The sequence below is a fragment of the Acanthochromis polyacanthus genome, chromosome 18, assembly GCF_021347895.1.
Source record: "Acanthochromis polyacanthus isolate Apoly-LR-REF ecotype Palm Island chromosome 18, KAUST_Apoly_ChrSc, whole genome shotgun sequence".
In the NCBI taxonomy this organism is placed as follows: Eukaryota; Metazoa; Chordata; class Actinopteri; family Pomacentridae; genus Acanthochromis; species Acanthochromis polyacanthus.
The window spans coordinates 30613904-30640870 of NC_067130.1; the positions used below are offsets into that span (position 1 = coordinate 30613904).

Here is a 26967-nt window from a genome sequence, read left to right on the forward strand (position 1 = left end):
ACTTACACACGTGGACAAAATTGTTGGTACCCCTCAGTTAAAGAAGGAAAAACCCACAATTCTCACTGAAATCACTTGAAACTCACAAAAGTAACAATAAATAAAAATTTATTGAAAATTAAATAATCAAAAACAGCCATTACTTTTGAATTGTTGATTAACATAATTATTTAAAAAAACAAACTAATGAAACAGGCCTGGACAAAAATGATGGTACCTCTATAAAAGATTGAAAACTATTTGACCAGAGTGACATGATTAACTCAGGTATGTCATTTAATTGACATCACAGGTGTTTCCAAACTCATAATCAGTCAGTCTGCCTATTTAAAGGGAGACAAGTAGTCACCCTGCTGTTTGGTGAAAAGGTGTGTACCACACTGAACATGGACAACAGAAAGCGAAGGAGAGAATTGTCCCAGGACATCCGAAAAAAAATGATAGACAAACATCTTAAAGGTAAAGGCTATAAGACCATCTCTAAACAGCTTGAAGTTCCTGTGACAACAGTGGCTCATATTATTCAGAAGTTCAAGACCCACGGGACAGTAGCCAACCTCCCTGGACGTGGCCGCAAGAGGAAAATTGATGACAAATTGAAGAGACGGATGGTTGGAATTGTATCCAAAGAGCCCAGAGCAACCTCCAAAGAAATTAAAGGTGAACTCCAAGGCCAAGGTACATCAGTGTCAGATGGCACCATTCGTCGTTGTTTGAGCCAAAGTGGACTTCATGGGAGACGACCAAGGAGGACACCACTGCTGAAAAAAACTCATAAAAAAGCCAGACTGGAATTTGCAAAAATGCATGTTGACAAGCCACAAAGCTTCTGGGAGAATGTCCTTTGGACAGATGAGACCAAACTGGAGCTTTTTGGTAAGGCACATCAACTCTATGTTCATAGACTCAAAAACCAAGCATACGAAGAAAAGAACACTGTCCCTACGGTGAAACATGGAGGAGGCTCAGTAATGTTTTGGGGCTGCTTTGCTGCATCTGGCACAGGGTGTCTTGAAAGTGTGCAAGGTATGATGAAATCTGAAGACTATCAAGGCATTCTGGAGAGAAATGTGCTGCCTAGTGTCAGAAAGCTTGGTCTCAGTCGCAGGTCATGGGTCTTCCAACAGGACAACGATCCAAAACACACAGCCAAAAACACCCAAGAATGGCTGAGAGAAAAGCGTTGGACTATTCTAAAGTGGCCTTCTATGAGCCCAGATCTGAATCCCATTGAACATATGTGGAAGGAGCTGAAACATGCCATTTGGAGAAGACACCCATCAAACCTGAGACAACTGGAGCTGTTTGCTCATGAGGAGTGGGCCAAAATACCTGTTGACAGCTGCAGAACGCTCATTGACAAATACAGAAATCGTTTAATTGCAGTGATTGCCTCAAAAGGTTGTGCAACAAAATATGAAGTTATGGGTACCATCATTTTTGTCCAGCCCTATTTCATTAGTTTGTTTTTTTAAATAATTATGTTAATCAACAATTCAAAAGTGATGGCTGATTTTGATTATTTAATTTCCAATAAATTTTTATTTATTGTTACTTTTGTGAGTTTCAAGTGATTTCAGTGAGAATTGAGTTTTTCCTTCTTTAACTGAGGGGTACCAACAATTTTGTCCACGTGTGTACGCGTTATGAAATGGGAATGCTTTTAAGAGTTTTGATTTGACTACTGTTAAGATAAGAGAGTTTTACACATTGTCCAAAAGATTGCACAATGGGATGCCAGCGACAGTGAGAGGCTGACATCCGCTTTTCCATTTCCTGATCAGGAGCCTGTGCTGAGTTGCAGACAGGAGAGATCAGGGGGCGCAAGATGGGCTGTCTGGACAGTCCAAAGCAGACAGTTTCAGTTCCTTAAAAGTGGAGGTGATCATGCGGTCAGTGTATGGGGCAAGTGTGCGAGTTGGGAGGGGGTAAAGATACAGTAAACTATAAATTACATCTGATCGAGATGCAAGTTGGGAGTCGTTGGGTGATAGTCACTTGATGCAAACCAGGGTAGAAATGCCCTGAGCTAAGGGGATTTTACCACGTAACTCGGACGGGGATTCAACATGATCTGCAAAGGAATAACTGTTCTGATGGAATTATGGACCAAAGTACTGCGTTTTCTGCAGTGTTGGAGGATTACTGAACTGTGATCTGGATATAACACTGACTGATAGAACATTACTGAACTCTATTTTCCATGTGAGGAATACTGGACCAAACAACAAAAATGGATATATGCAGATCTAAATCTGGTCCGGACCCCCGTCCACTTCCCCCTGGGCCCCGGTGGGTCTCAGGTGTGCAGCCGGGTGTGGCCACACCGTGACTGCTCTCCCTCCAAATTATGTAATCTGGGTGATTATTGCTTCTCTTTTATGAAAGCATAGTTCCACTAATGAGTCGTGTTAAACAATTGAAAGAATAGTGATGTCTGATTAACTGTCTGATGATTAAGAGCTATTGCTATGCCCTTGCTAAAATATAATAAACATTTATTCTGGAATTAAAGACAACAAATTGCAAGTGCTATTTTTATCCCTGAATGAATACTTAAACATCTAGCTCTGGATGTAAAAAGTCAGATTACAGCGTGCATAACAATAGTAGAGTTTCTGAAAGGTTACCTAGTCATGGGGGCCAGGTTGGCCCAGTATAAACATATCCTAGAGGTTGTCTATATGTCCATAACCTCTGAATTAACCTAGCAACTTAACAAGTGCAAGATCTATGAGAGGAAAAGCTGCCGTTAACAGGCGTGTCTGGTGATTAAGTTTAACTTTACCGAAGTGGCTACTCGGTTAAATTGATTATCAGAGGAAGCAGGGATAGGCATCTGGATGAAGGCAGTGAGACAGCTAGGTGAATTTTCCTCGTCTACCAGCTTAACAGTTCTGCAGCATCCCTCTGAGTAAGATCTCAGGGGGCAGTAGAACCGGACCCGTAGGATGGAGAGCTGGTCCAGTGATTCCCTGACAGCTGAGTAAGTTAATCAGGGGGTTACTGGCCCTGAGGATCAACAGCGTCCAGTAAAAGCAGCGACAGGCTCATGGATGTTCATCGTATTGTAGCAAGATGATATTTCTTTCGCCTCTTAGTGGTTTAACTGTTATGGCCGGCTGGTGTAAATGTAGCGTTCAAGCCTCACATACTTAAACCAATATGTGGACTAAAATGAAACACTCAATCAGACGTCTGTCTTTTACCGCTGTACTATATTCCTTGAAATCCCTTGACATTCCGTTTCTTAGATTGGAAGCTCAAGCTGTGACAAGTGCGGCATCAGTCTCAACGCGTTTTATATCTGTCTCGTCTTTCCACCTGAGGGGCTTCTTCTCTGCTGCAGTCTGGGGGCGCTGACGGAACGAAGCCTGTAATCAGTCTGGATTTATGTGTCTATACTGTGCTCGACAGAAGAGAAGACATAAACAAACGGAGAGGCGAAGTCTAGACAAAACCTAGGTACGACTAAATACCATTGTGTTACTGCTTGTGTTGAATGTTTCTGTCCATAAAGGGAACTGGCGGGGACACACTGTACCAGCACCAGACTTACATACACAGTGTAGGTTTGGATCTAAAATGTAAAGATTAGTTGATACTAATGAATTGTTTTCAGTATTAAAAGCATAATCAAACACCTTTTTAATGTGTAATGATGTAATATATGGTGTAAGCATACACTCTGCAGCAGAGTTTTCCACAGATACAGCCTTACACAACATATTCATGGAGTTAAAGTTGGATTTCGAGATGAAAGGACATGCAGAACTTTTAAGGATTTTTTATTAAGGAGTTGTTAAATGGTTTACTGATGGGGTTTTTACAAATATGATTGGGGATTGAATGCACAGTGAAATACAGTATGAAAATGGAGGAGGTGAATAGCCTTGATTAGGATGAAAGACTGGTGATACAACCTAGATGTCTGGGGTGAGCTAGGAATAACAAAAATGCAGATGGACACAGTTTACCAGAGTGAAATGGGGATATTTTAACACAAAAGCGAGGAACTGGGGGGAAGGGTTCTAGTCAAATGAAAAGAAGTTAATACAACCACAAGTGGACTTACTCTTGAAGTCTAAACTACAAAAACGACTACGAGACCAAAAAACTAACTACATTATCCATCCATCCATCCATCCATCCATCCATCCATCCATCATCTCTACACTGCTTAATCTTCATTAGGGTTGCGGGGGGCTGGAGCCTATCCCAGCTGACTTAGGATGAAGGCAGGGGGACATCTGGACAGGTTAGCAGTCTATCATGGGGATAAATATAGAGACAAACAATCACTCTCACACTTATGGACATTTTAGAATCATTAACTTCAGCATGTATTTGGACTGTGGGAGGAAGCCAGAGTGCCCGGAGAAAACCTCCACATGGACAGGGAGAACATCCAAACTCCATGCAGAAAGATCCCAGGAAGGCCAGGACACGAACCAGGGATCTTCTCGCTGCAAGGCAAAAGTGCTAACCACTAATCCACTGTACAGCCCTAACTACAATAACCAGAAATACAGAAGAACTAACAATGATGTACGAACAAAAAGGTTCTACAATCAAACTATCCCTGACTAAACCCTTAATACTGAAATGTCTCAACTGTCGTAACAAGGGTACAGGACTGACTGTAAATAATCCAGGTCATTATCAAAGAAAGGAATAAAATATACAGCAGTTTTTCAGTCTCACATCCTTTAAAGGGCAAACAGGTTCTCTGAGCCCTTCTAGTGATGTCTTTCTAAGCTGTAGTTCTGAACCATTAGAGCCCAACGCATGAGACATTTGTGATTGTATGTGCAAGAAATGAACATGAGTGGGTTGGGGTCAGTATAATCGACGACCAGATCCAACAAATGGCAGCATCAGTGTTTCTTTTTTAGTCGTGGAACAGTTGATATGATGTTTGTTAAACTCACGAGTAAAGGAACAAACTGGATGATCTTTCAAGTCTACCTTTGGGTTGAACAAACTAGAAAGAGGATGCACAAGAGGAGGGAAGTTACGCCAAAACCTCTTGAAGTATCCCACCATCACCAGAAACCAGCACAGTGCACATCTAGTAGTGGAGACGGGACGCTCAAGGATGGAGGCTATTTTTGCCCCATCAGGCTGCATCTGGCCCTGACTTGCCTATGCTCTCTACTTGCTTGCAGCTTTTCATACAACAGCCGTGCTTCAGTTTCATATGCATCCCACAGATATAGTAAAGACTATCAGATTGGTTTGTAGAGAAGCATTTTGAAGCCTTGAGTTAAGAATTTGCCGATTACTGTCTTATTCCTGTGAAAATGAATCTATGGATAAGAGGTGGATCTAACTGGGGAACTCAAGGACACTATGTGTGGTGATTCTGTAGTGACTTGCCAATCACAAGGTAGCACTGCCTTAGAAGATGCCATGCTTTATCATCTATTTTACTGTAAATGGGACCAAAATCGACTAAGTAAACATCATGCTATCTTTAAAAAGTCTCGAAAGAAGCATTTGAGACCATAAATTTATCAAGAAAGCAAAAAATTAAATAAGAAGTTGGGTAATTTTCTCATTGGCTTGTATGCAATAGGACTTCTTTTAGCAACCAGAGGAGTTGCCCCCTGCTGGCTGTTAGAAAGAATGCATCCATCTTTTATTTACAGTCTATGTAAAACAGTGAGTATTCTTATTATTTCTGATCTCATTTTTGGAAAATTATTGTATTTCCTGAGACCATTACTTGAAATACTGGGTGGCTCAGGTTCAAGAACACATTTTAGTTCCTCACAGTGTCTATTTTAATCTATTTTCATTCATTTTAAGCAATTCCTGAGGGGTTGTAAGGGCGGTATGGCTCAGTGGGTAAAGTGGCCGTCTTGCAACCGGAGGGTTGCCGGTTTGATCCTCGGCCCGTCGTGCTCATGTCCCTTGACACCTCCTCGTGATGGGTCGTTAGGGCCTTGCATGGCAGCTTCTGCAGGTATAGTAAAAGCGCTGTATAAATACACACCATTTACCATAAGGGAAAGAGCAGTCACATGTAGGGACATGTCCAGTCATTCCCCCTCAAACCCTATAATCTGCTTTATAACAGCTGAACTGGTAATCATCTAGCCAATCAGGTTGTTGCACTGACTCAAAGACCCTATTGTACAACCCTGTTGTAGAAGTAAGGCAAAACACTTTTTAGACCTTATTTTGGGCGAATTCACCAAACTTTTTCAGGTTTTCCAGTGACCACTTAAATTGCAGTGGCCAAAATAACTACAAGTAGTGACATATCATTGACTCTCCTATACCTTTCTTACTGTATTTAACCATGTCTCCTTATATCTTCTCAGATAAATCTTTGTCAGAAACAACCAGCATCTCTTTTTATGAAAAAGAACTTTATTAATATTTTAGAAATGGTACAATATGATACATTACAGTAAACAACATGGGACAAACAACATGTAGTGTAGGTAGGAACTGTGCAAATCAAACAGGACTGTGTTGTATGTATGCGTGTGCTGCATCTACACCTGATTGAACCCTGTACCGGATGGTTCTGAGTTTTCCTTTTATCCACACCAGCAGATTTTAATATTAGCGAGCAAGTAAGCTAAGCCACACTGGCAGCAGGTGTGTGGCTTCATGTCAAGTTTAAATTGTATTATGCTCAAAATGATTACAAGTATTTAAAAAAAAAACTCTGCATTTCTCTGTCTTTATTTACTAAGCACAAAAAAACATTGTAGGTTTGCAGTTATTATTAATGGTTGCATGCATTGTTGTGCTAGTGTAGATATCAGGAGTCAACTTTGTGGTTGTTTTCCAGTTTTGACCTTGTGCCCTGCAGTAACGGAGGGGAGGTCAGGAGGTCAGGAGCCTCTTGTTACAGGTAGCAGTCGTCGTTTTTCAACATCCTATAAAGTTGCATCAACCTCATTTTCCCCTGCGGGATCAAACATGGGCTTCACCAGGACTACTGTACCACAGGATGAAGGAGTTATCGGTTTATTTAAATAACACCCAGAGGAAAACATTTCTGCTTCGTGAAAGATGCACAAACGATCCCGGAGATGTCGGTTGAACACATTAGAATCAATAAAACTTTCTCGTCCGTGGAATAAAGTGAAGGTTGGGGGGTCTTTGCACCTGGATGCAGCTCTTTATGTGACACAACTCCACTTCCTAGGTGGGCGGGGCTTATTTGGCGGTGATGACGGCGGGTATGTCGGTAGTGGCGTCGGTTCCCGCCGCCGCCTCCTCGTCCGAGTCGCTCTCGGCGCTGTCGCTCTCATCCGAGTCGCTGTCGGCGGCTCCAGGCGTGGCCGTGGCCTCCTCGCTGCTCTGGCTCTCCTCGTCCTCGGACTCCTGGCTGGTGCTGTTGCTGTCGCTGGCGGTGCTGGCGCTCTCCTCCTCTTCCTCTTCCTCTGGGGTGCTGCTGCTCTCGCTCTCGCTGGTGGTGGCCTCGCTGGTGCTGGCGCTCTCCTCCTCCTCTGGCAGGGCGGCCTGGCGGGGGCTGATGTCCTGAGATGTGCCGGAGGAGGTGTCCAGTCCCTGGCTCTCCACCTCAGGGGTGCTGGTGTCTTCCTCCAGGAGGTCAGAGTGGACCTGAAGAGCCTGGAGGTCATAGAAAAGATGAGAATATTAGTTTATTTTGTTTGTCTGTAAGTCCACAGTGCATACAAAGCTGAAGTAATGAGTGGAGCTTGTTTGTCTACAGTTGTGTTTACATCAGGTTGAGTTTCCCATTTCTGCGTTTTATAAAAGGTAGCAATACATCAGGTTGGTTAAGGAGGATTAAGGAACTTGATGGCCCTGACAGCAGGTGCTCTTTGGTGGGGCCGGAGAAATTACAAGAAATAAGGTCCAAGATGCCTTTGCTCGGGTTTTAATCCCAAATAATACCAAATATATCATTCAAATTGACTCTATAGTTTGATATGCACGGGTGAGTTTGGATCCCAACATGCTAAACATTAAATTAGTATTATTTAAGATGGAAAGGCATAGTTTCGTTTCCAATCGTTGAAAATATGCTGAAAAAAATGCACTTAAAAAATTGGCGGCAGTAGTTTCAGTTCTAACTTTAATAGAAAAATACATTTGCACCTATAGCTAAAGCACTGAAAGACCTTGAAGCACAGTTTAAGTGAAAGTACTGAGAAAAGTTGGACAGTCAGCTGAAGTTTACATACTGAAAGGAGATAAAGTGAAGGTTATCAGCTGAAGTGTAGCAGCAGGAACAAGAAGCATGAAGCTAGAAGTATGTTGAAGAATAAGTCTTGAAAGGAGCAGATGAAAAAGCAGGAAGTGTCTGTTTAATGGAGAGAAAGGAGTGTTGACATAAAGTCAAGAAGAATCAAGGAAGAGACAGAACAAGAGAACAAAGCATTTCAGACTAGTTATGTTTTTAAGGAGCACCTCTGGTTCACCAGATTTAAAATAGAACCCACATGTGCCGATGCTTAAGTAAAGACAACCAGGAAGCAACAGTTTAACGTATTTGCATCCTTCAGGATCTTAACAGCAGATTGGGTTTCTTAGGACTATCAGCCTAAACTGACCTGTACCTTGTACACCTTGAGAGACTTCTCCACCTCGTTGCCATCGGTCATGTCATAGGCCATCTTCTTTCCTGCACCGACAAACTCGTAGGACTTGTACGGGGCGGGGAGCTTGTGGTAGGATTTGTCCTCCACATAGACGATGGACTTGTAGTCGCTGGGGTAGCCTCCCAGGTTGTCTCCTCGGGCCGGGTCAGTGACGATGGTAGGCTCGAGGGGCTCAGCGGTGGTTTCAGGCAGGGGCTCGTCGGTCACAATGACGGGGATGATGGTGGCCGGAGCAGCAGTGGAGGATTCACCCGACTCTGAGCTGTTGCTGGATTCCTCATCCTCCTCTTCCTCCTCGGTTTCCTGGAGACACAGAGGGTCAAATGGGCGATGGGTGAAAAGGAGATTAGTCCTGTGTGCTGCTGTCATCTCTGGCAATCCAATTTACTCAATTTTGATTGGTACAAAGATCAAAACTACAAGTTTTTCACTGTTAGCTTATGTTTCACCCTAAAAAAAAATCGAAGAAACGTGAGATTAAAAAGCTGTATTATTCTAAAAGGTAACTGAAAAGACACTTGAAGCAGATAAATCTGTACTCACGCTCTCCTCTGCTTCATCATCGTCGTCATCATCGCTGTCTTCGCTGGTCTTGCTGCTGACTGAAGCTGTATCTGAGGTTGAAGCTGTATCTGTGCTGTCAGAGCTGACCTCAGTTGGAGCTTCCTCAGCTGCCGCCTGCTCCAAAAATCATTAAAAGTTGTAAAACTTCCACACATCTGTTTAACACAATTAGTGGTCCTGATTAATTATGAATAATGTGATTCTAACTGCTGATCTCTCACCTCGTCCTCGTCCGAACTCTCTGCGCTCTCATCTGATCCGGCTGCTGCTGCTGCTGCAACCTTCTGCAACATCAGAGATGTCATAAATTAGATTAATCCTCTTTTTACACTTTGCTGCTTCTTTTTTTGCCACTTTATTCAAGCCTTAAGAAAATTCCAGTCAGAGGTGATTATTTAGTCTTGGGATCTTTGTTTCTTAGCTGAATTCTAGTCACATAAAAGAAATGTTTTGAAGTTTTTCTTGGTTTTTAATAAATCAAATTGTTGTGTAATTATGAAAATGAGGTTTGACTCATTAGGTGGCTTGTAGGTAACTGTCGGGTGACTTTACTAATTGGATAAAGCAACAATTTTCGCAGCAAAAAAGAGGCTCTGCTGAGGTACACTCTAACTATCCAAACAATCCTGTAGGATTTCAGCATTTATTTACAGTTTTAAAGTGACAGGTAATTGTAAGAAGGAACTTTGAGCCACTACCTCCACAAGTAAGTTGTGCTGTAATGGTCAGAACAAATAATCAGAGCTTCCTGACTCCATGTTTTTCCTTTTAATTGTATCCTGGCACCTCCTAACACCAGTTAGGAGGTTCCAGATACAGAAATTTCACTTGTACTTTTGCCAGTTTCCAGTTATAAACCATTTAAGACTTTTACAAGCAAAAAAAGTTTCTCATAAAATATGATACTTTGTTCTCAGAAGTTCTACTCTCATGTGACGCTGAACCACTTTTTATTGGAGAATGAAGGTTCCAGTTTCTTTTGTTTAATTTTATAGATTAATTTGAATAATTTCAAGGTTTGGATTGTTGGTAATCAAAACAGACTTCATGAATTTGTCACTTTTTTGGGGGTAATTGTAAAGAGCAGCAATTATTAGAACTAGATCAGAACAGTGTTTAAAACTTAACCAGCTACAGCAGTGAAACCACGACCTCAAGAATTCTGATCTAATTCTAGAATGTGAATGTTGTAACAATAACAGGATGCACTTTTTTGCACCGTGTACTTTTGATACTTTAGCTACATTTTGCCCGATTATACCTGTGTACTTATACTTAAGTAACATTATACTGCAGTACTTTTATCTGTAATACAGGATGCATAAAGACACAATATCAAAAACCCTTTCAGAACACTAAAGAGACTGAGACTTCATCTCAGGTTGAGTTTTTTGGTTGTCAGAAACAACATCTGGACGAATAGTTTGTAAAAAATAAGTGGCTAACATTGCAGACAAGAAGAGAACCAGATGAGAGACATTACTGTCATAAGAAAATGAAGAAAAGATGCAGGAAGGGAACCTTAAATGGATAAATCAAAGTAGTCGTCTTACCTCTACAACTGCTGCACGAGGCTGAGGAGCCTCCAGAGCCTGTTTCCTGAGAGCCGGAGGTGCTGGTCGCCTCACCTGTGGACAAAACAAACATTATAGAAGTCTCTCTTTTTGTTTCCCAACCTCCAACCCTCAAACATCCCTCCAGATACTCACCACTTCTTCAGAGCTCTCTGAACTGCTGTCAGAGACTTTTCTCGCCTGAAAACGTACAAAAACATACACACAAAATGAGAAGAATGTAGCCAAAACCAATGCAAACACGGAGTGAAAGTCAAACCAAAATGACTCACCGGCCGGCAGAGAACTGTGGCGAAGAGCAGAACAAAAACAACGGCCACTTTCATTGTGTCACAGTTTGGTGCCTGGACGGGAGACAAAACCAGAAACACGCAGGTTGAAGTCGCACAATAAAACATCGCAGCGCAACACAATAAAACAATGGGACATAATCGTGACACGCAGAGCTCTCCCGGCGCCTCAACGCTCGTCCGAAGGCCATAACTTCACAGGAAACACAATGACATGTCAAACTCCGTCAATCAGCAGCTGGATTCCTTCCTAAAAATGGAAGCCACTCGGTCACATGACTGCTAGCTGGCCTCGGTATGTCACAGGAAGTCATTAAGGCCTCAATTACAGGCCCCGAGGAGCACTTATGTGCCTTTTGATGATTCAGCTTGGATACAGTAAAACATTTTCTCTGTCATCACACTGGGATAATCACATCGTTCTGCAATGTGGTTTCTTAAAGTATGAGTCCGGAGGTTTCTGGCCGATTCTGTTCCAAAAGATGTGAGAAAATGACAGGTGTGATTCAGAAAGAGGTAGAATCAGTTTGTGGCTGTTTGGCTGAAACTGGCATCGTTCAGAGATACTACAGTCTGACTGGAATTTATGTTTGCATCAGTCGAATGTAAGGATTTATGAACATTCTACATTCAGAAGGTTCCATAAAGGTGTAAATAGTCTTTACTATGTCTTTTTTTATATTTATTGTACTTTTGTTTTCTTGTCTTTCCGCTTCAATGCCTCAATTGTATCCAGCAGTGGTATAATGTGAATTTCAATGGTTAGGAATCATTTAAGTCCATGTTCGCTTAGCTTAGCTTCTTTTAGCTTAGGATTACTTATTCTACTACACCAATCGTTGCAAGCTCAATGCACCATTGTTTTTAGTTTTTAGGTTATTTTTTCAGACAGAAATCAGCAAAAAAATCATCTCAAATTCTGCATGATGTTTCAGAATTTTTCCTCAAACAAGTACCAGTGTATTAGAATTGCAAAAAGGTAGCCAGACATTATGCTACTTTTCATTTTTGCAGAGATCTTTACCTTTAATCTCGCCAACAACGTGTTGGGCATCGCTTTGTGACACCTTTTAAAAGTGGATCTTAATTATATACTTTCATATTTCATAAAAAGCCAAACAACTGTCTAAAAAAAGTTGGACGTTGCAGTTGTTAATGTAAAATAACCAAACAGGAGTAACATGTGCATTTGTTGGGGGCTATTTTCAGCTGTGGATTACTACACATTATAAACTCTAGAGAAAATTGCAAGTTGGTAGATGTAGAATTAATCCTAATTAAGCTACAGTTTGAGTGGCTTCCCATTTGTGACACCCTTTGACATACATCTATAAAACTGGGTCACAATTATATAGTTTAGTTTATCATAAAAAGTCCAAATCACTGTCTAAAGCAGCTGGACACTGTAGTTTTTAATGCAAAATATCCAAAAAGGAGTAAACTGTGCATTTGTTGGGGACTATTTTCACTTTTGGATTAATACACAACTTAAACTCTGGTGAGAATTGCAAGCTAGTAAATGTGAATTAATCTCATTTGAACTACAGCTCATGTTTCTCATTTTGATATGTTGATGAGATTGATAGGCATCAGCTACGTCAGATTATACTTCTATCGCTTCACTGCAGACATCAAACCTTGTTGGCAGAAGCTTTAAACATATATTTCTTGCTTTCTTTCCCCCCTCTGCTTTTCTTTTTGTGCTCTGTGGGCGGATCAGTCTGAGTGGCTGCTTCTGTCTTTAATGACGGACTCTTCATATACTGTGTAATTCACAGGGTTATAACTGGAAAGCCACAGCGCAGCTAAAACATGACAGACGCCCAGATGACTGTATACGGGTGTATTTTCGTATGTTTATCTTCTTGTTCGTCCTTGAGAGTTTTGATTCCTGTCTTTATCTCTGTGGGGCCATTTGAGCATTAAGTTCTTGTTTTTAGTGTTAAAACAACCTCACAATTACAGCAACAGGAAGTGTAGCTGTGTGTATGTGTGTTCTGGTGTTTGTGACGCCTTCGTTTGAGACCTTGAGGACATTTTAGTCTTTTATATTTGAGGTTTAAGAGTTGGTTTTAGGCTTAATGTTAGATTAAGGTTTGGGGTTTGCAGTGTTGCTGTAGTGGTTGAAGGGAAATCTGCTTATTCGTTTTCTTGCAAAGACTAAACAGGAAGTTTGATACCACGCCCTTATTTGTCTGCTAAATCTGAAGCTAATGCTAGCAGGGGATTAGCTTAGCTTGGCGTAAGGAGAGGAAACAGGTCAAAACATGTCAACCAACATCTCTAAAGCTAAATATTTAACAGGTTACATCTATTTTGTTCATGCAAAGAAAAACCAAAATGCAAAAGCAACACTTTGTGGTTCATTTGGGTGTAATGTACAAAAGCATTTCAATGCTGGGAGAGCGTACTTCCTAGTTCTTTGTCCTTACTGTGAAGTTGCTGGCTTTTCCTTGTGTTGTTCTAAAAACTGTTGAAATTCAACAATTTTGCTGAACTTCTAGTACCTCAACGGCACGCTTCAACCAATAATCGCTTTGAGAAACACTGGACGTTTTTAAAAATGTCATTTCCCCCCAAAAAATTGCTTATATAAAGTGTTTTTTTTGCACTTTCTGTCATGCAATACCATCTGATTAGGCCCTAATTCATTCTGCAGAAGGACAAGAAGCCAAAACATACAGTCAGCATCATAAAAAAAAAACAGTTTTCAGTGACAAAAAGTAATGCTAAAGATGATATGGTTTCCACAGAGCTGCTACCTCAACATCATGGAGTTTAGTCAAGAGAGAGAAGAAACCAAGAAAGCCTAATTCCACCTAAGATCTCAAAAATGCTCAAATAACCTACCTTGACATTTATTTGACTTAGTGTTTTTTCTATTTAATGTACCATTTATGAAGCTGACTGATCATTTCAAGCTTCTCACAGCATTTGAAAACTTGACTTTTGCATCCAAGTCTTATAGTCTGGACACATATGAAGACAAAGGTTTGCAGCCACATTCACCAAGATGCCTCCAATTGTGCCAGATAGTTTTAATCGTGGACCAAGGCCTCTAACTTACAGGTCAAACAGAACATTGTAATCACTCAGCTTGAGTTGTTGCATTCAAACTGCCTGAAAAGAGCAGAAATCTTTGACAGCTGCAGGTGACAAAAGACCGCAAATGTAGTCATATTATATTTGAATTCTGAGCAGCATTCAAATGTGCATCACTCACTTTCTTTCATTAGTAGAACAGATAATTGAAATTCAGTCTGAGGCAGAAGAGAGAAAAATGTCTGCCTCGAGTTTCAGTCTAATGTGAAAACCCTGCTGGAGCTGACAATAAAAAAACAGATTCAGCGTTTGTGTGTTGTTGGTGTGGTTAGTCAGCGTTTGTCCTGATGATGTGACACATAATCCAGAGGTTAGTTTCCTGCTGCCCACAGCTTCCTCTTCCTACCCCTGGTGACACTGTGACACTAATCGGCCAATCAAACGCCCCCGTTTTACCTCTGACCAATCACGGGCCGGCTGTAAAGTCCTAAAAAAAGAACTCATAATTGGCTGTAATAAACTGCAGAGAGTTTACAGCGGATAACCAAACCCTCCTGTGGGTTTAATGCGAGTTTTCATTTCTGATAATGTTTAATGAGGACGTCAGGATGAAGCTGCAGTTTATTAGAAATCTAACTGTCGTCGAAGAATCTACTAAAAAATGACATTTATCTCTTGAAAATGCTTTAAAAAGTTGACTTGTTTTGGATTGGAGTTTAAATAATATCCAAACTAGCAGATTTTTGTCATTTGATTTCAAGTCTAAAATGTTTTGAGAGAGTTTTAAAAGCAAAATCCTCAAAATTGTGCATTTCTTGAGACATTTCTGCAGTTAAAGATGCTTTTTGTCCAAAGTTGCAAGAACAAACCCACTGAGAACCTGTTCTGCATGGCTAAAGGTAAACATGTAATTCCTAAAAACCTTCAATCTGCTGCTACCTAAAGTCTATTTTGGACCCTGACTGCAGAGATTTGGACACGAGAACATGAGTGAGGTGTAGTTTTGAGGTCTGCTGCTCAAGTTTACCCTAAAAGTTGATGGATGGGGTTTGTGGTCAGAACTATAAGCAGGAAAGCCACGATTTTCCTCACCAAAGTGTAAAGAAACCGGGTCTTTATGTGCTTTTTTTTTAAAGAAAGCAGTGCCAAAATGGGAAAAAACAGTCTGAGAACAAAGGTGCATTAAGGTTCTTAAGCCAGTTTTTGAGCTTTTCACACTGCAAGTTTCTCAATTAAAGCTTAAAAATGCACATTTATTTTGCAGATTGTACAAACATGAACCTTTCATAAGGGATGCACAAAAACACCATTAAATAAAGACTAAATGAAACATTCAGTGAGTTCATTCTGACCTGTTTTGCAGTCGGAGGAAGCTTCAGGAGTTGAGCAGGAACGCACAGACGTGGTTTTTTAGTCTTTTAGTTTATCTCCTGGGTTTCCCTGGATGCTGTTTGCTGCTCGGTGATGCTGCTGCTGACAGCTCTGCTCCTGGTTGGCTTATAAACCTTCCAGCCTCCGATGGCAGCCAATGACACGGCGGCTCGTGATGTCATGAGGTTAACCGCTCCGTGGTCCACCTCCCCTTGCTGTGCTCCCACTCTTCCTGTGGTCGGCGGTGGGCAAAACACACACTCAACAGACACACAACAGACACACAATGCAAAGACAAATCCACGGATGAAGACGTGCAGACGTTTACGGCCCAGACAGAAGCATGTGAGGCACTTTTTTTTGTACATTTTTTTCCTCCTTCACACACTCAGACACACTCACCGTGTGTGAAGCTAATTTAAGGACATGTAGTGACTTGCTCTGGGAAAGAAAATGTAAAAAAAAAACAGCAGCATGTAGCGGTAGGTGGTATGACAGTGATTCAGCTTCCTCACAGACACAAGGAGAAAATCATCTGACTGAGGTCTCGCTGGATAATTGAGAATTTGTCTGCGACACCAGACTGATTTGTCGTAATCTGTCAAACAACAGGGGGAGTTTTTTTTGTCTGTGTGTATGAATAGCTTTCAGTGCAGCAACCAGACCAGACTAAAGAAAGCAGAGAAAATGTGCTAAACTGATGATTAAAAACTGGATTATTTTGACGTCCTGACCGTCATTCTCTCCTCACCTTTCTGCAATAAGTTTAGGCTGTGTAATTTCACCAAAACTTTCTTTATGGCAGTTACAGACAAATCAAAGTAAAAACATGAACTCTTTACCCCTACAGTCAGAGGATCCAGCACTATTAGAGGTAGGGATCTCTGCAAATCAAGTGATTATTTTTCCCTGTGATGGAACATTTCTATTCACATGGCCTCTTCCAGGACAACATGTCCTCCATCCATAGGTCACAACAGGTCAATGGATGCTTCAGTCAGTGTAAAAATGGTGTTAATTACATGTTATGGTCTTTAAGTCACCAGATTTCACCCAAACTGAGCATTTATGGGAAATTTTGAACCAGCGCAGGGACAAGAGTTAAGTGGTGACATGAGGTGGCTACAGTCCACACAACTAATAGTGAAGCTGATAAAACAGAAGTTACATTCAGTAACTGCTAATTTTCTGGCAGGACTTTGTGCAGAACCATTTCTCCATAGCTATTGTTTCCATACGGATGCATTTAAACATCGCAAACAACCCCCATTCAATCACATACAACCAAGTAGATATGACCAATCGGAAAATGTTCACACATATTTTAAAGATTTTTTTTGCATTGTTGTCACTGAAAAGTGCATCGACGGTATAGAAACAGATCTGGTGCAGACAAGGAAGAATCTGGGTTGCCAATAAAATCACAATGAGAGTGATAACCCCCTTGAACAGTGTTCATTTTTTGGTCAATATTTGTGCTCTACTTCTGTTACTGAAATCGTAAATGCTCTTTTTAGATGCATTTTTGATTAATTTTTTTGCACAAAGTTACTTTTGTAATGTTGAATATAATCTTTTTTTAATGTCAGTTTTGAACCCCAAATTTCTCCCTGTCTGTGGTTGTTTTCTGTTTTTATACGTAAATAAAGAAATAGGTTAAAGTGTGTATGACTTGGGTTCAGCTGTGGATTTAAGGGAAACCCTTACATAGACTCCTCAATAAAACCTACTTTAAAGAGTTGTGGACACAAGTGTTGAAAACTACTGAACAACATAATACAAACCCTGCTGCATTGACTTGAACTACTTTAGCCTATTTATTGAGGTACCCAGGATCTAATTTTAATGTTAACAATGATAGACAAGTTCCCACACATAAATAATATTAAATAAGGTTAATTGAATCATCCCACCTTGATACCAGAAAAAAAAAACTGCACTGCACTAAGGTAAAGGTTAGGAGCGTTTGTCCTGGACGGGGTAACAATGGACATGAATTCCAACATAAAGTCTGTCAGCTCTCAGAATGTCTTTTTGGTAAAGGTGGTGGGGGACACACAACGTTTAATTCAATTTTTCAGTTCAATTTCATTTATTTAGCAAAGATTCATTGAGCCTAACCCTTAGCATAGTAAGGTACAGACCGTACGAATTACAAAAAGAGAACAGAAAACCCAACAATCCAAAGTTGCCTTTGAATTTCCTATGAGTGATGGTGGGAAGGAATGAATAAAACTCAGGGACAGGGAATGGGGAAAAAAGCCTCCAACAGAACCAGGTTCAAGGAAGACAACCATCTGTCTTGATCGGTTGGGTGAGAGTAGGGATGGATAGAAGTAGTGACTTGAAGTCAGTTTCACCAGGACAACCATTGGTTCTTCCTGGAAATGGCCTTCACCAGGATAGCCCTGTGGATGTGGAAGAAGTATTCGAGAGGTCCAGTTGGACATGGATCAATGGGTCTTAGGAGGCCTCCAATGAAACTACAGGGAATGCTCATGGGGCTCCACATACAATGAATAAGATTGGGTGTAGAGAGCCATGGAGGGTTTTCATCATGGTACTGGAAGTAGTGTTTCCTATACATTCTCTTATGGATGGTTGCTCTGATGCATTTAAGTTAAACTATCAAGCATTCCATTGGACAAGTTGCTATTAAAACGATAAAGTTAATACTGACCAGGCCTAGTGTGTCCAGTAGTTGTTCAGATATTTCAGAATGAACCACTGACAATGCTGTAAAAAGGTAAAAGATTCATGAGGTGCTAACCATTTTTCCGAAACATGTTCTTAATAAACTTCTATTTAATTTGAACTTTTTTGTCACTAACAGTGTTAATCAACCGGATTAAGACGACATCCACACTAATACATTTTAGTTTCATGACATATTTTTGCTTCATTTAAGCTTAGCAGTCACACTCCTACAATGTTTTAGGACTACTACAGTGGAAACCTAGGATTAGATATTGCTAATGGCTTTAACTGATTCTGATTTGACCGTTTTTTCGTTTAATCAAAAGTAGATTTTTTTTGGTTTTCATCAAACAAATTCCACTTTTACAAAGACGGACACATTAACTGTATGTAATATGTATAAAAAAATGAGCTGGCAGCAGGTGGGCTGTATCCAGACGGACGAACATTCTTTGAATATTTGTACACTCATTGAGACGAAAGAATCATTAAACCTGATTGACTTTGGCGGGGAAGTTTCTCCCAGATTCAGTCTGCAATTACAGTAAAATGTCTGAGTCTGTGTGTGTTGATGTCTGACAAACTGACATACTCACTCGGTACTTATGTACATATATCACCTATACGTTTGCATAATAGTGCACTGACACATGAACCACAAATACACGTTTTCAGATACATGAACAGATGCAGACATTTAAGTACACATGTTTTTTTCCGTCACCACCCTTACCCTTATTCTTTAGGTTAACACACACATACGGAGGCTCTGGTGGTACAGACATGTTGAACTCTGACAGTTTGATGAGCTGTGAGGCCTCAGTCACAAACGTACAATTAGACGACGGCTCGAATCAAAGCTTTCGTCTTCTGCCAACAAAACTGAGGTATGTCGCATGAGAAACGCAGCAGCAGCGCCCTCGTATGACCCTCGTATTGATAATTGAGGGTTATAGATCTTTAACTGTTTTGCATTTAAAGGTGTCTCAATCAAAGAGTTGATGTGTATTTGTCAGTAAACTGCAATACCTTGTACAACCTTGGATCTGGGCAACAGACTGACTACTTATTGATTCTTTTTTTAAAATTTGTTTTCCAAAGAACATCTTCTATTAATTTGTTGTCAAAGAATATAGCTGATGTAACTGCATGTTTATATACAGTATGAGGAGTACCGTCATCAGTCTAAACCTGTAATTTTTCTTTGATAACTGAAGCTACACGGTTGATTTAAAGAAGGACACAATAAGCTTGTCCACACTGGTGTGAACGCTCATCTTTTGCATTGACTGCATATAAACGATGGTTGTATCTTAAAAGTGAATTAATGCAGAAAGGACTAAAACCTGCATTATTTTTAATAGCCAGCAGAGGGCTGCTCTCCTGGTTGTAAAAAGAAGTATGATTGTATAGAAGTATGAATAAATGAACCTACTTTCCATTTGATTTGCTACCTGAGTGAACATTTTCCCAATGAGCTCATGGGCTCAATTGCTAGTTTGAAGCCTCCTTCAATACAGCATGGTGTTCACATGGTAAGTTATGGTCCCATTTAGAGTAAAAAAGACAGTAAAGCAGGTATGTTTTAGGGTGGTTTTAGGTTTGTGTAGTGTCCTTGGGCTCTCCAGTCAGATTCACCACTCACATGTTACGTTTGGTTTCAAAAGACCAAGATGGCATCTACCAAACTTCAAAGTTATGGCTTCAGAACAGTAGTCCACAAGCCAGTGTTTGACATCAATCTTTTATATGCAGTCTATGTTCTATTATGATCCAACCACAAGCTCTATGTGCAGATCTACAAACAAAAATTATGCATGGGAAGTTATAATCAATAAGATGTGTTGATTCAAGATACATGTGGAAACAAATCAGAATGCCAGCTGTGGATTAACAAACTTACTGCTGCCCTCTCATAATTAGATCAACCATGGTACTGTCAGGAGTGAACATGGCCTGAGTGTTTGCGTCAGTGTGTGTGTAATCTGACGTTTGCAGGAAAAGGATTAAAATAGGAATGAAGCAGAATGAGACATGTCTGGGATAAATGTGTCAGAACACACTGGATAGAGTCTCCAGAACAGAAATGTTTGTGTCTGAGATCATTTCTTGTCTTCTGTTTATGTTTCATTGTCGGACATCTGATTAAGATGCCTCCTGGGAGACTTCTTTTGGTGGTTTTCCAGTCACATCCAGCTGGAAAGAGATGCTAGGGTAGATTGAAAACTTACTAGAGAGATTATATATCTCATCTGGCGTGGGAACACCTTGGGATACCCCAGGAAGAACTGGAAAGCGTAGCTTGGAATAGGGATGTCTTGAATAACCTGTTTCACCTGCTGCCCTTGCAACCGAACTCTGGATAAGTAGAAGAAAATGGATGGATGGTGTTCAAGACATCATTTTTTACAACTAGCATTAGCATTTGTATCAAACTCTTGCCGTATCGTCTGCGCAAAAAATGGTTGCATGATGAAGTTTTTGTGTCTTGATGAAAATTGCAAGCTTTTTCTACTTGATGGTTTGTTGAAGACTTGAAGGATGGCTCAATTAACAGTCCTCTCCATGGCACCGACCAGTGAGAGTACATTGAGCGGTTACGAGTAGAACTAAACACAGCAGGTCAGAAAATTAAGCAGCAGTAAAGTAATAAAGAAGAAACCAGTAACCCCAAACAAAATGCAGAATGCCAACTCAGACAAAGTTCTACAGCAACACAGAAGAGAAAAACATCTTTACAGTAAAAACATCAAACGTGATGAGCGGAGGATAGACTGGTCTGGGACACTCAGTCTCCCATGAAGCCTCCTACGGTTTCCAACACGAAGAACAAAAACAAATCTCCATGGTGTGAACTGGTGGTGTGAAATGTTTATATGGAAAAGCACAAACTGTCGTTTCATAGTTCAATTAAAGTGTCCCAAAAAAGGAACTAAAGTTTTTTATAACTCGTGTATATGAGTTTGTACCTTTTGCCGTCTCATCGTGCATGAACATGTGTAAATGAGATGGATGCTTTACACATGTTCATGCACGATCAGTGTGTCTTTTGCATGCATTTATTCATGACTTGTTTCTTTCTAACCTTTTATCTGTTGGTGCATTAATCACATGCATTTACACCAAGAGTCTGCTGCTCCACCTATAAAAACTGATTCATGATCGAACCCACAATAGGACCACAAAATAACACACTGACCTCAACCTGTTTATTACATTTATTGTCTCCATTTTTAAGAACCTATAAAGCACACGATAAGGAAATAACAAAAAGAGGCAAAATACAATAAAAAGACAAACAACATGTAATAAAAATGACAGGAACTGGACTTTGCAAATTGGTAAAATTCAAGGCTTGAATAAAAATTAACAATTAATTATTGTTGATATTTTAAACGTTCTATATGCAACATTCAGAATGACTGGAGATCAATAGAAGACCAGCATTCCAGAACAAAATAAGCCTTCTCTTTTCACTTTCCTTTTCAATGGCAAAGGTTGTACCCCTGAGAGCCGACAAAAAGTAACACTGTCACAACCTTTTGCCCACACTAGGACTGTAAAATACACTAAATGGCCATCCATCCATCCTCTATACACCGCTTTATCCTCATTAGGGTCGCGGGGGGTGCTGGAGCCTATCCCAGCTGACTCAGGCGAAGGCAGGGGACACCCTGGACAGGTCGCCAGTCTGTCACAGGGCTACATATACAGACACACAATCACACTCACATTCACACCTACGGGCAATTTAGAGTACTCAATTAACCTCAGCATGTTTTTGGACTGTGGGAGGAAGCCGGAGTACCCGGAGAAAACCCACACATGCTCAGGGAGAACATGCAAACTCCATGCAGAAAGATCCCAGGCCCAGGCCGGGATTTGAACCGGGGATCTTCTTGCTGCAAGGCAAAAGTGCTAACCACTACTCCACTGAGCAGCCCTGGCCATAATGTGTTGTGTTCAATTTATTTAACATCAACCTCACTCGTCCTGTCCTTAACTGTTCGTCATAGAGAGCCAACAGTTTCAACGAGAGGGACTCGCATGCGCTAACATGCACTCATGGCTGCACTGGCGGCCAACATATAGAATTAGAACAGATTAGAACACAAACACGGCGGGCTGCACAGCAGCGTAGTGGTTAGCACTAAGCAAGAAGATCCACGGTTCAAATCCCGGCCTGGGATCTTTCTGCATGGAGTTTGCATGTTCTCCCTGTGCATGCGTGGGTTTTCGGCGGGCACTCCGGCTTCCTCCCACAGTCCAAAAATGTGCTGAGGTTAATTGGTTACTCTAAATTGCCCGTAGGTGTGAATGTGAGTGTGATTGTGTGTCTGTATATGTAGCCCTGCGACAGACTGGCGACCTGTCCAGGGTATCTCCTGCCTTCGCCCAAGTCAGCAGAGTTCACCAAAAAGTGTTTCTGAAAACATTTGAGGCACAAAAAAAAGGCCTTAAGTTGTGGAATTTAGCTTCATTTTAGGTCAACAGCAGTTAGTTTAAAAGTTAAGGTATCAATAATATGCCCATGAATGCATAAATTGATGGTGACCTCAACTTTATGCAAATAAGGAGTGGATGTCCAATGTCCTATTTCCTGAAATGGGTTACAGTGCTACCAGAAAGCATTGCATGGCGGCTTACATAGACAATAAATAGGAAGCATTAAAGTCATGGATCCAGTGGACGCCAACTATGAGACATAATTCTCTGCTTCGAACATGATTACTCCACCATGTCTATTAGACATTGTTAATGTGGTAAATGACTATTCTAGCTGGAAACGACTGATTTTTAATGGAATGTCTCCATAGTGGTACAGAGGAACATTTCCAGCAACCATCACTCCTGTGTTCTAATGCTACATTGTGTTAGCTAATGGTGCTGAAAGGCTCATTGATGACGAGAAGACCGTTGTGCAGTTATGTTAGGACATGGATAAAAGTGTGACTTTTTTAATGGAAAACATGGAATTGCCTGGGTGATCCCAACCTTTTGAACAGTGTATATGTATATGTATATGTATATATATATATATATATATATATATATATATATATATATATATGCAAAACCTTGTATTTTGTACCTTTATTTAAAAAAAGGGTTTTCTATGTCACATAGTATTGTTGCAGGCGTTGGTTATATATAAAAGACACAGATTTGTCAACTACTATTTTGAGGCCTTGAAGTTGGCATTTGCGTTCATCGTCTTGGTGTAATTTTTTAAATGGATGTGATGAAGGTGCCCCTCTTTAGCATCTCTTTTACTCTAAATGGGACCATAATTTACAAAATGAACATCATTCTGTATTGAAATATTTTTTAAACTACCAACTGAGACCATAAATTCAAAAAGAAAATGTTTACTGAGATAACAAATTGAGTGAGAAGTGAATTTGTTTTCTCATAGACTTCTTCTTGCAACCAGAACAGTTGCCCCCTACTGGCTGTTAAAAAGAATGCAGGTTCAAATCGGTGACTTCAGGCTACATCCATTTTTTATACAGCTTATGAGCCAGATATTTCCTCTACAAGGTAGTAGAGACCTAAAACAGAGCAAAAGAGAATCAATATTAGATTTTTATTTATTATATGAACAGAAAAAAACTCAAATGAACAAGTTTTGGTCTTTTATTAAGACAAGAAAGGACACTTGCAATTAAGGCATAAATTACTGGAAAAATCACTTAATATGATGCTGAAACACACAAAATGCAAGAAAAATGAGTGCAGCATATAATTAGAATCTTTCCATTCTTGCATCTGATTGTTCTCATTTGCACAAAGTGTACAGAATTAAGCACACACAAACACACACACATTGCAAGGTTGATGTCATTGGTCATTTTGTCCTTGCAGCTTATTGTAAAAAGCATGTGAGGGGCCTCCATCTCTGCGGTCGCCACAGTGTGGAAATATTTCTTTTAATAGCGACCGCAGGATATTTGTATGTTCATGAATCTTTAATAGAACACCAGTCCATCAAGTTGTGTTATTATAAATATATATATATATATATACGAGAGTGTTAATGGATCTGATGTGGTCTGGCTGCTGGTGGAGATGTAACAACTCCACTTTCACAGTGTGTGAGTGTGTATATGTCAACAACATACACACACTCAGAGCTCGTGCACACACACACACACACACACACACACACACACACACACACACACACACACACACACACACACACACACACACACACACACACACACACACACGCACACGCACAAACACACACTCTGCAGGCCATAAATGTGCTGGAACACTGGCTGGCAGACAGTGGAACAAGAAATAAATGAGAAGAGTGTGAAACCCGCTATCATAAGGACTTTCCCAGACTGTGTGTGTGTTTTTTAAAATTTCCACAAAAGACCTCAAACTGACTTCTTTGTGCTGCAGTTCTACTATTCTGCGACTTTATCCAGTCTAGCAAAGTGACAGCAGCATCCCAATGAAGCTCCTCTTCAGTTTAAACCTCTAAAAACTCTTCCCTTTGTGTCATAATTGCATTTTTATTAGTTTTTCCAATATCATATACCACAGCTCCTGTTAGAATGTGCAGATCTTTGAAGTCCCTGCACCATTCGCTCCTATATGCTCACAGGGGCAAGGTACAATATCGGATTAATTCAGCAGCAAACATTTAGAAATGATTCCGAAGTAGAATAATGATATGGGATTGGTTTCTCAGGTTTGTGGTGCGTGAAACATTCAGAGTCTGAATCTCTGTTTTGAGACTATCGTCAGTACAATGCAGTTTCAACATAGAAGTGCTTCAATCCATAGCGTTGACTGTCTTTCTGTGTTCATAAAAATCTCATATGGACACATTAAGATTTAAAAAGATTTGGGCGTCCGTATAGCTCATTGGGTTAAGCGGGTGACCCATGTACAGGGGCTGGTCTCCGATGCAGTGGCCCGGGTTCAATTCCTGCCCGCGGCCCTTGGCTGCATGTCTTCCCCCTACTCTTCTCCCCATTTCCTATCACTCTTCACTGTGACTATTGCAATAAAAAAAAGATTTAAGCAGTTATTTGTCACATGTTCATACAGTATGTGCAGTGGAATGCAAAGTGACTGTTCTTCAAGGGTGTGCAATGACAGTAAGACATAATGATGAAAGTTCTTTTAAAAACCCATAGAAAAAGTCACATAATTAATATTTAGAAGGTAGTGATTGTGATGCTGTCAATGAAAAACTTTGATTTTTACATTATTTTTAGCAGTGAAATAGGACTTCCTGTTTGGAGTTTTCATGTCGACTGTGTCTGCTTGAATCTAGCACAACAGACCGGGAATGCCAAAAAAAAAATTGGAGAAACCACTCGATGAATCTTGTCTTCAGTCCTGACAGTCTGAAGGAAGTTATATTAACAGTTATGAAGACTGACTGATCAGCGAAATCCTGCATGAACATAAACTTTCATGTTTCCGCACCAAATCGAAAAGGCCAGTTATCAAAAACAGCTGGCAGCAAAGTAGCCTCAGGTGAGGTTATTTTTATTGTAGTTGGTGACTTCACAGGTGAAAATCTAGTAAAATTGAAATCAAAAGTCATCTGAGCAACATGAGCTAAATAACGCATCTAACATATTTGTCCATTCCCATCTTGGTAAATCAGATAATGTACGTATTCGAACCTCTAGATGAACGGGAAGATCTGCCCTCAGCTTCATACTTCGACCTACAACTTGGAAAAAGTCAAGAATTCCAGGTGCAACTTCAAAAAGGCCATTATTGTCACAGGAGGAAGGTGTTCAGTTTCAGATTTCCTGCAATAATTCAGCTAACAATAGTACCCAAACACCACCCTAAAGCAAAACCGCAAAATGTCAACTTCCTCAACATCAATATTTTGTAGATGTTCAACAACTTGGAGACGAGATTTTTTGGTTTCTCATGTTTTTGGCCCAAAAACACGAACATATGAATCAGATCAAACATTGCGTTAGTGACTGTTGGAACATAAATGGGATTTTGTAGGTACCAGACCCAATAATTTATCACTTTTGACCAGACACATCACTTCCACTTCTTATCATGTCCTCTCCTGTTCTTGCAGAAAAAGCATGAATTTTCACACATTTGAAGAAGCCTTCCATCCCAGCCATTAAGGTGTGGTTAGACAACATCAGAGCAACCTCTTGTTAAATGTCTTGCAACTTGAAATCAAGAAAGACAATCACCATCGCACTATCACATTCAGGTAAACGTCCATCCTATGTGCTTGTCCCTTGCGTGATTACAGCAACCCTCACCTTGTGGAAACCTTCTTGTCTGTCATTAGACCTCAGCAGATGATCCAGAATCATCTTTCCTATCTTCTATAAAAACCTTCCAAAGTTCTCCTAAGCCATTTATCTTCTGCATTTACTACTTTGGAGTGTTATTGCTTCTCGAAACTCTATTTCCAACCTAAAAAGCATTGAAAGAACCGTCCCCATCCTACCTCCAAACCTGGACCTGAGCAATGTTCTCCTCTACTTTTATCCATCCCATCACTAACAGAACATCTCAGACGAAGGTGGAGTTGCTTCTCTATTGATATCACAATAGCAGAATCACTAAACATCTTCTACTATAAACTAAAAGCCCACTTTTCCACTCTCCATCCCAACAATCTGATCAAGCACTACCTTACGTCAAGTGTTTACAGATGAAAAATTGTGCTTTTAGGTTACTAAAAGTCCCAGTTTGGAGTATCTGTCTCATTCTGCTGTGTGGTTTGAAAGCTCTTACTGTAATTTGCCTCAGACAAAACCGTCTGCCAAGTCAGTATAATATAATGAAAGAAACAAACAAATGTGCTCAAAGCAATAACAG

The 26967-nt window shown here is 40.4% G+C and overlaps 1 protein-coding gene across 2 annotated transcripts; it reads right to left on the reverse strand.

Annotated features, from left to right (window-relative positions):
- Window positions 1–6358: 6358 nt before the first annotated feature.
- Window positions 6359–15540, reverse strand: spp1 (secreted phosphoprotein 1). Of its 2 annotated transcripts, none has more exons than XM_022220887.2 (8): window positions 15414–15540; window positions 11002–11073; window positions 10865–10909; window positions 10709–10783; window positions 9377–9439; window positions 9135–9269; window positions 8544–8894; window positions 6359–7596 (listed from the first exon to the last, which is right to left on the reverse strand). In XM_022220887.2, the coding sequence occupies exons 2-8, from the start codon at window positions 11053–11055 to the stop codon at window positions 7180–7182; spliced, it is 1140 nt and encodes a 379-aa protein (XP_022076579.2). In that variant the 5' UTR covers window positions 11056–11073; window positions 15414–15540; the 3' UTR covers window positions 6359–7179. The 2 variants fall into 2 exon arrangements, with proteins under 2 accessions (XP_022076579.2, XP_022076580.2); XM_022220888.2 differs by having other exon boundaries at window positions 6684–7596; window positions 8550–8894.
- Window positions 15541–26967: the final 11427 nt, after the last annotated feature.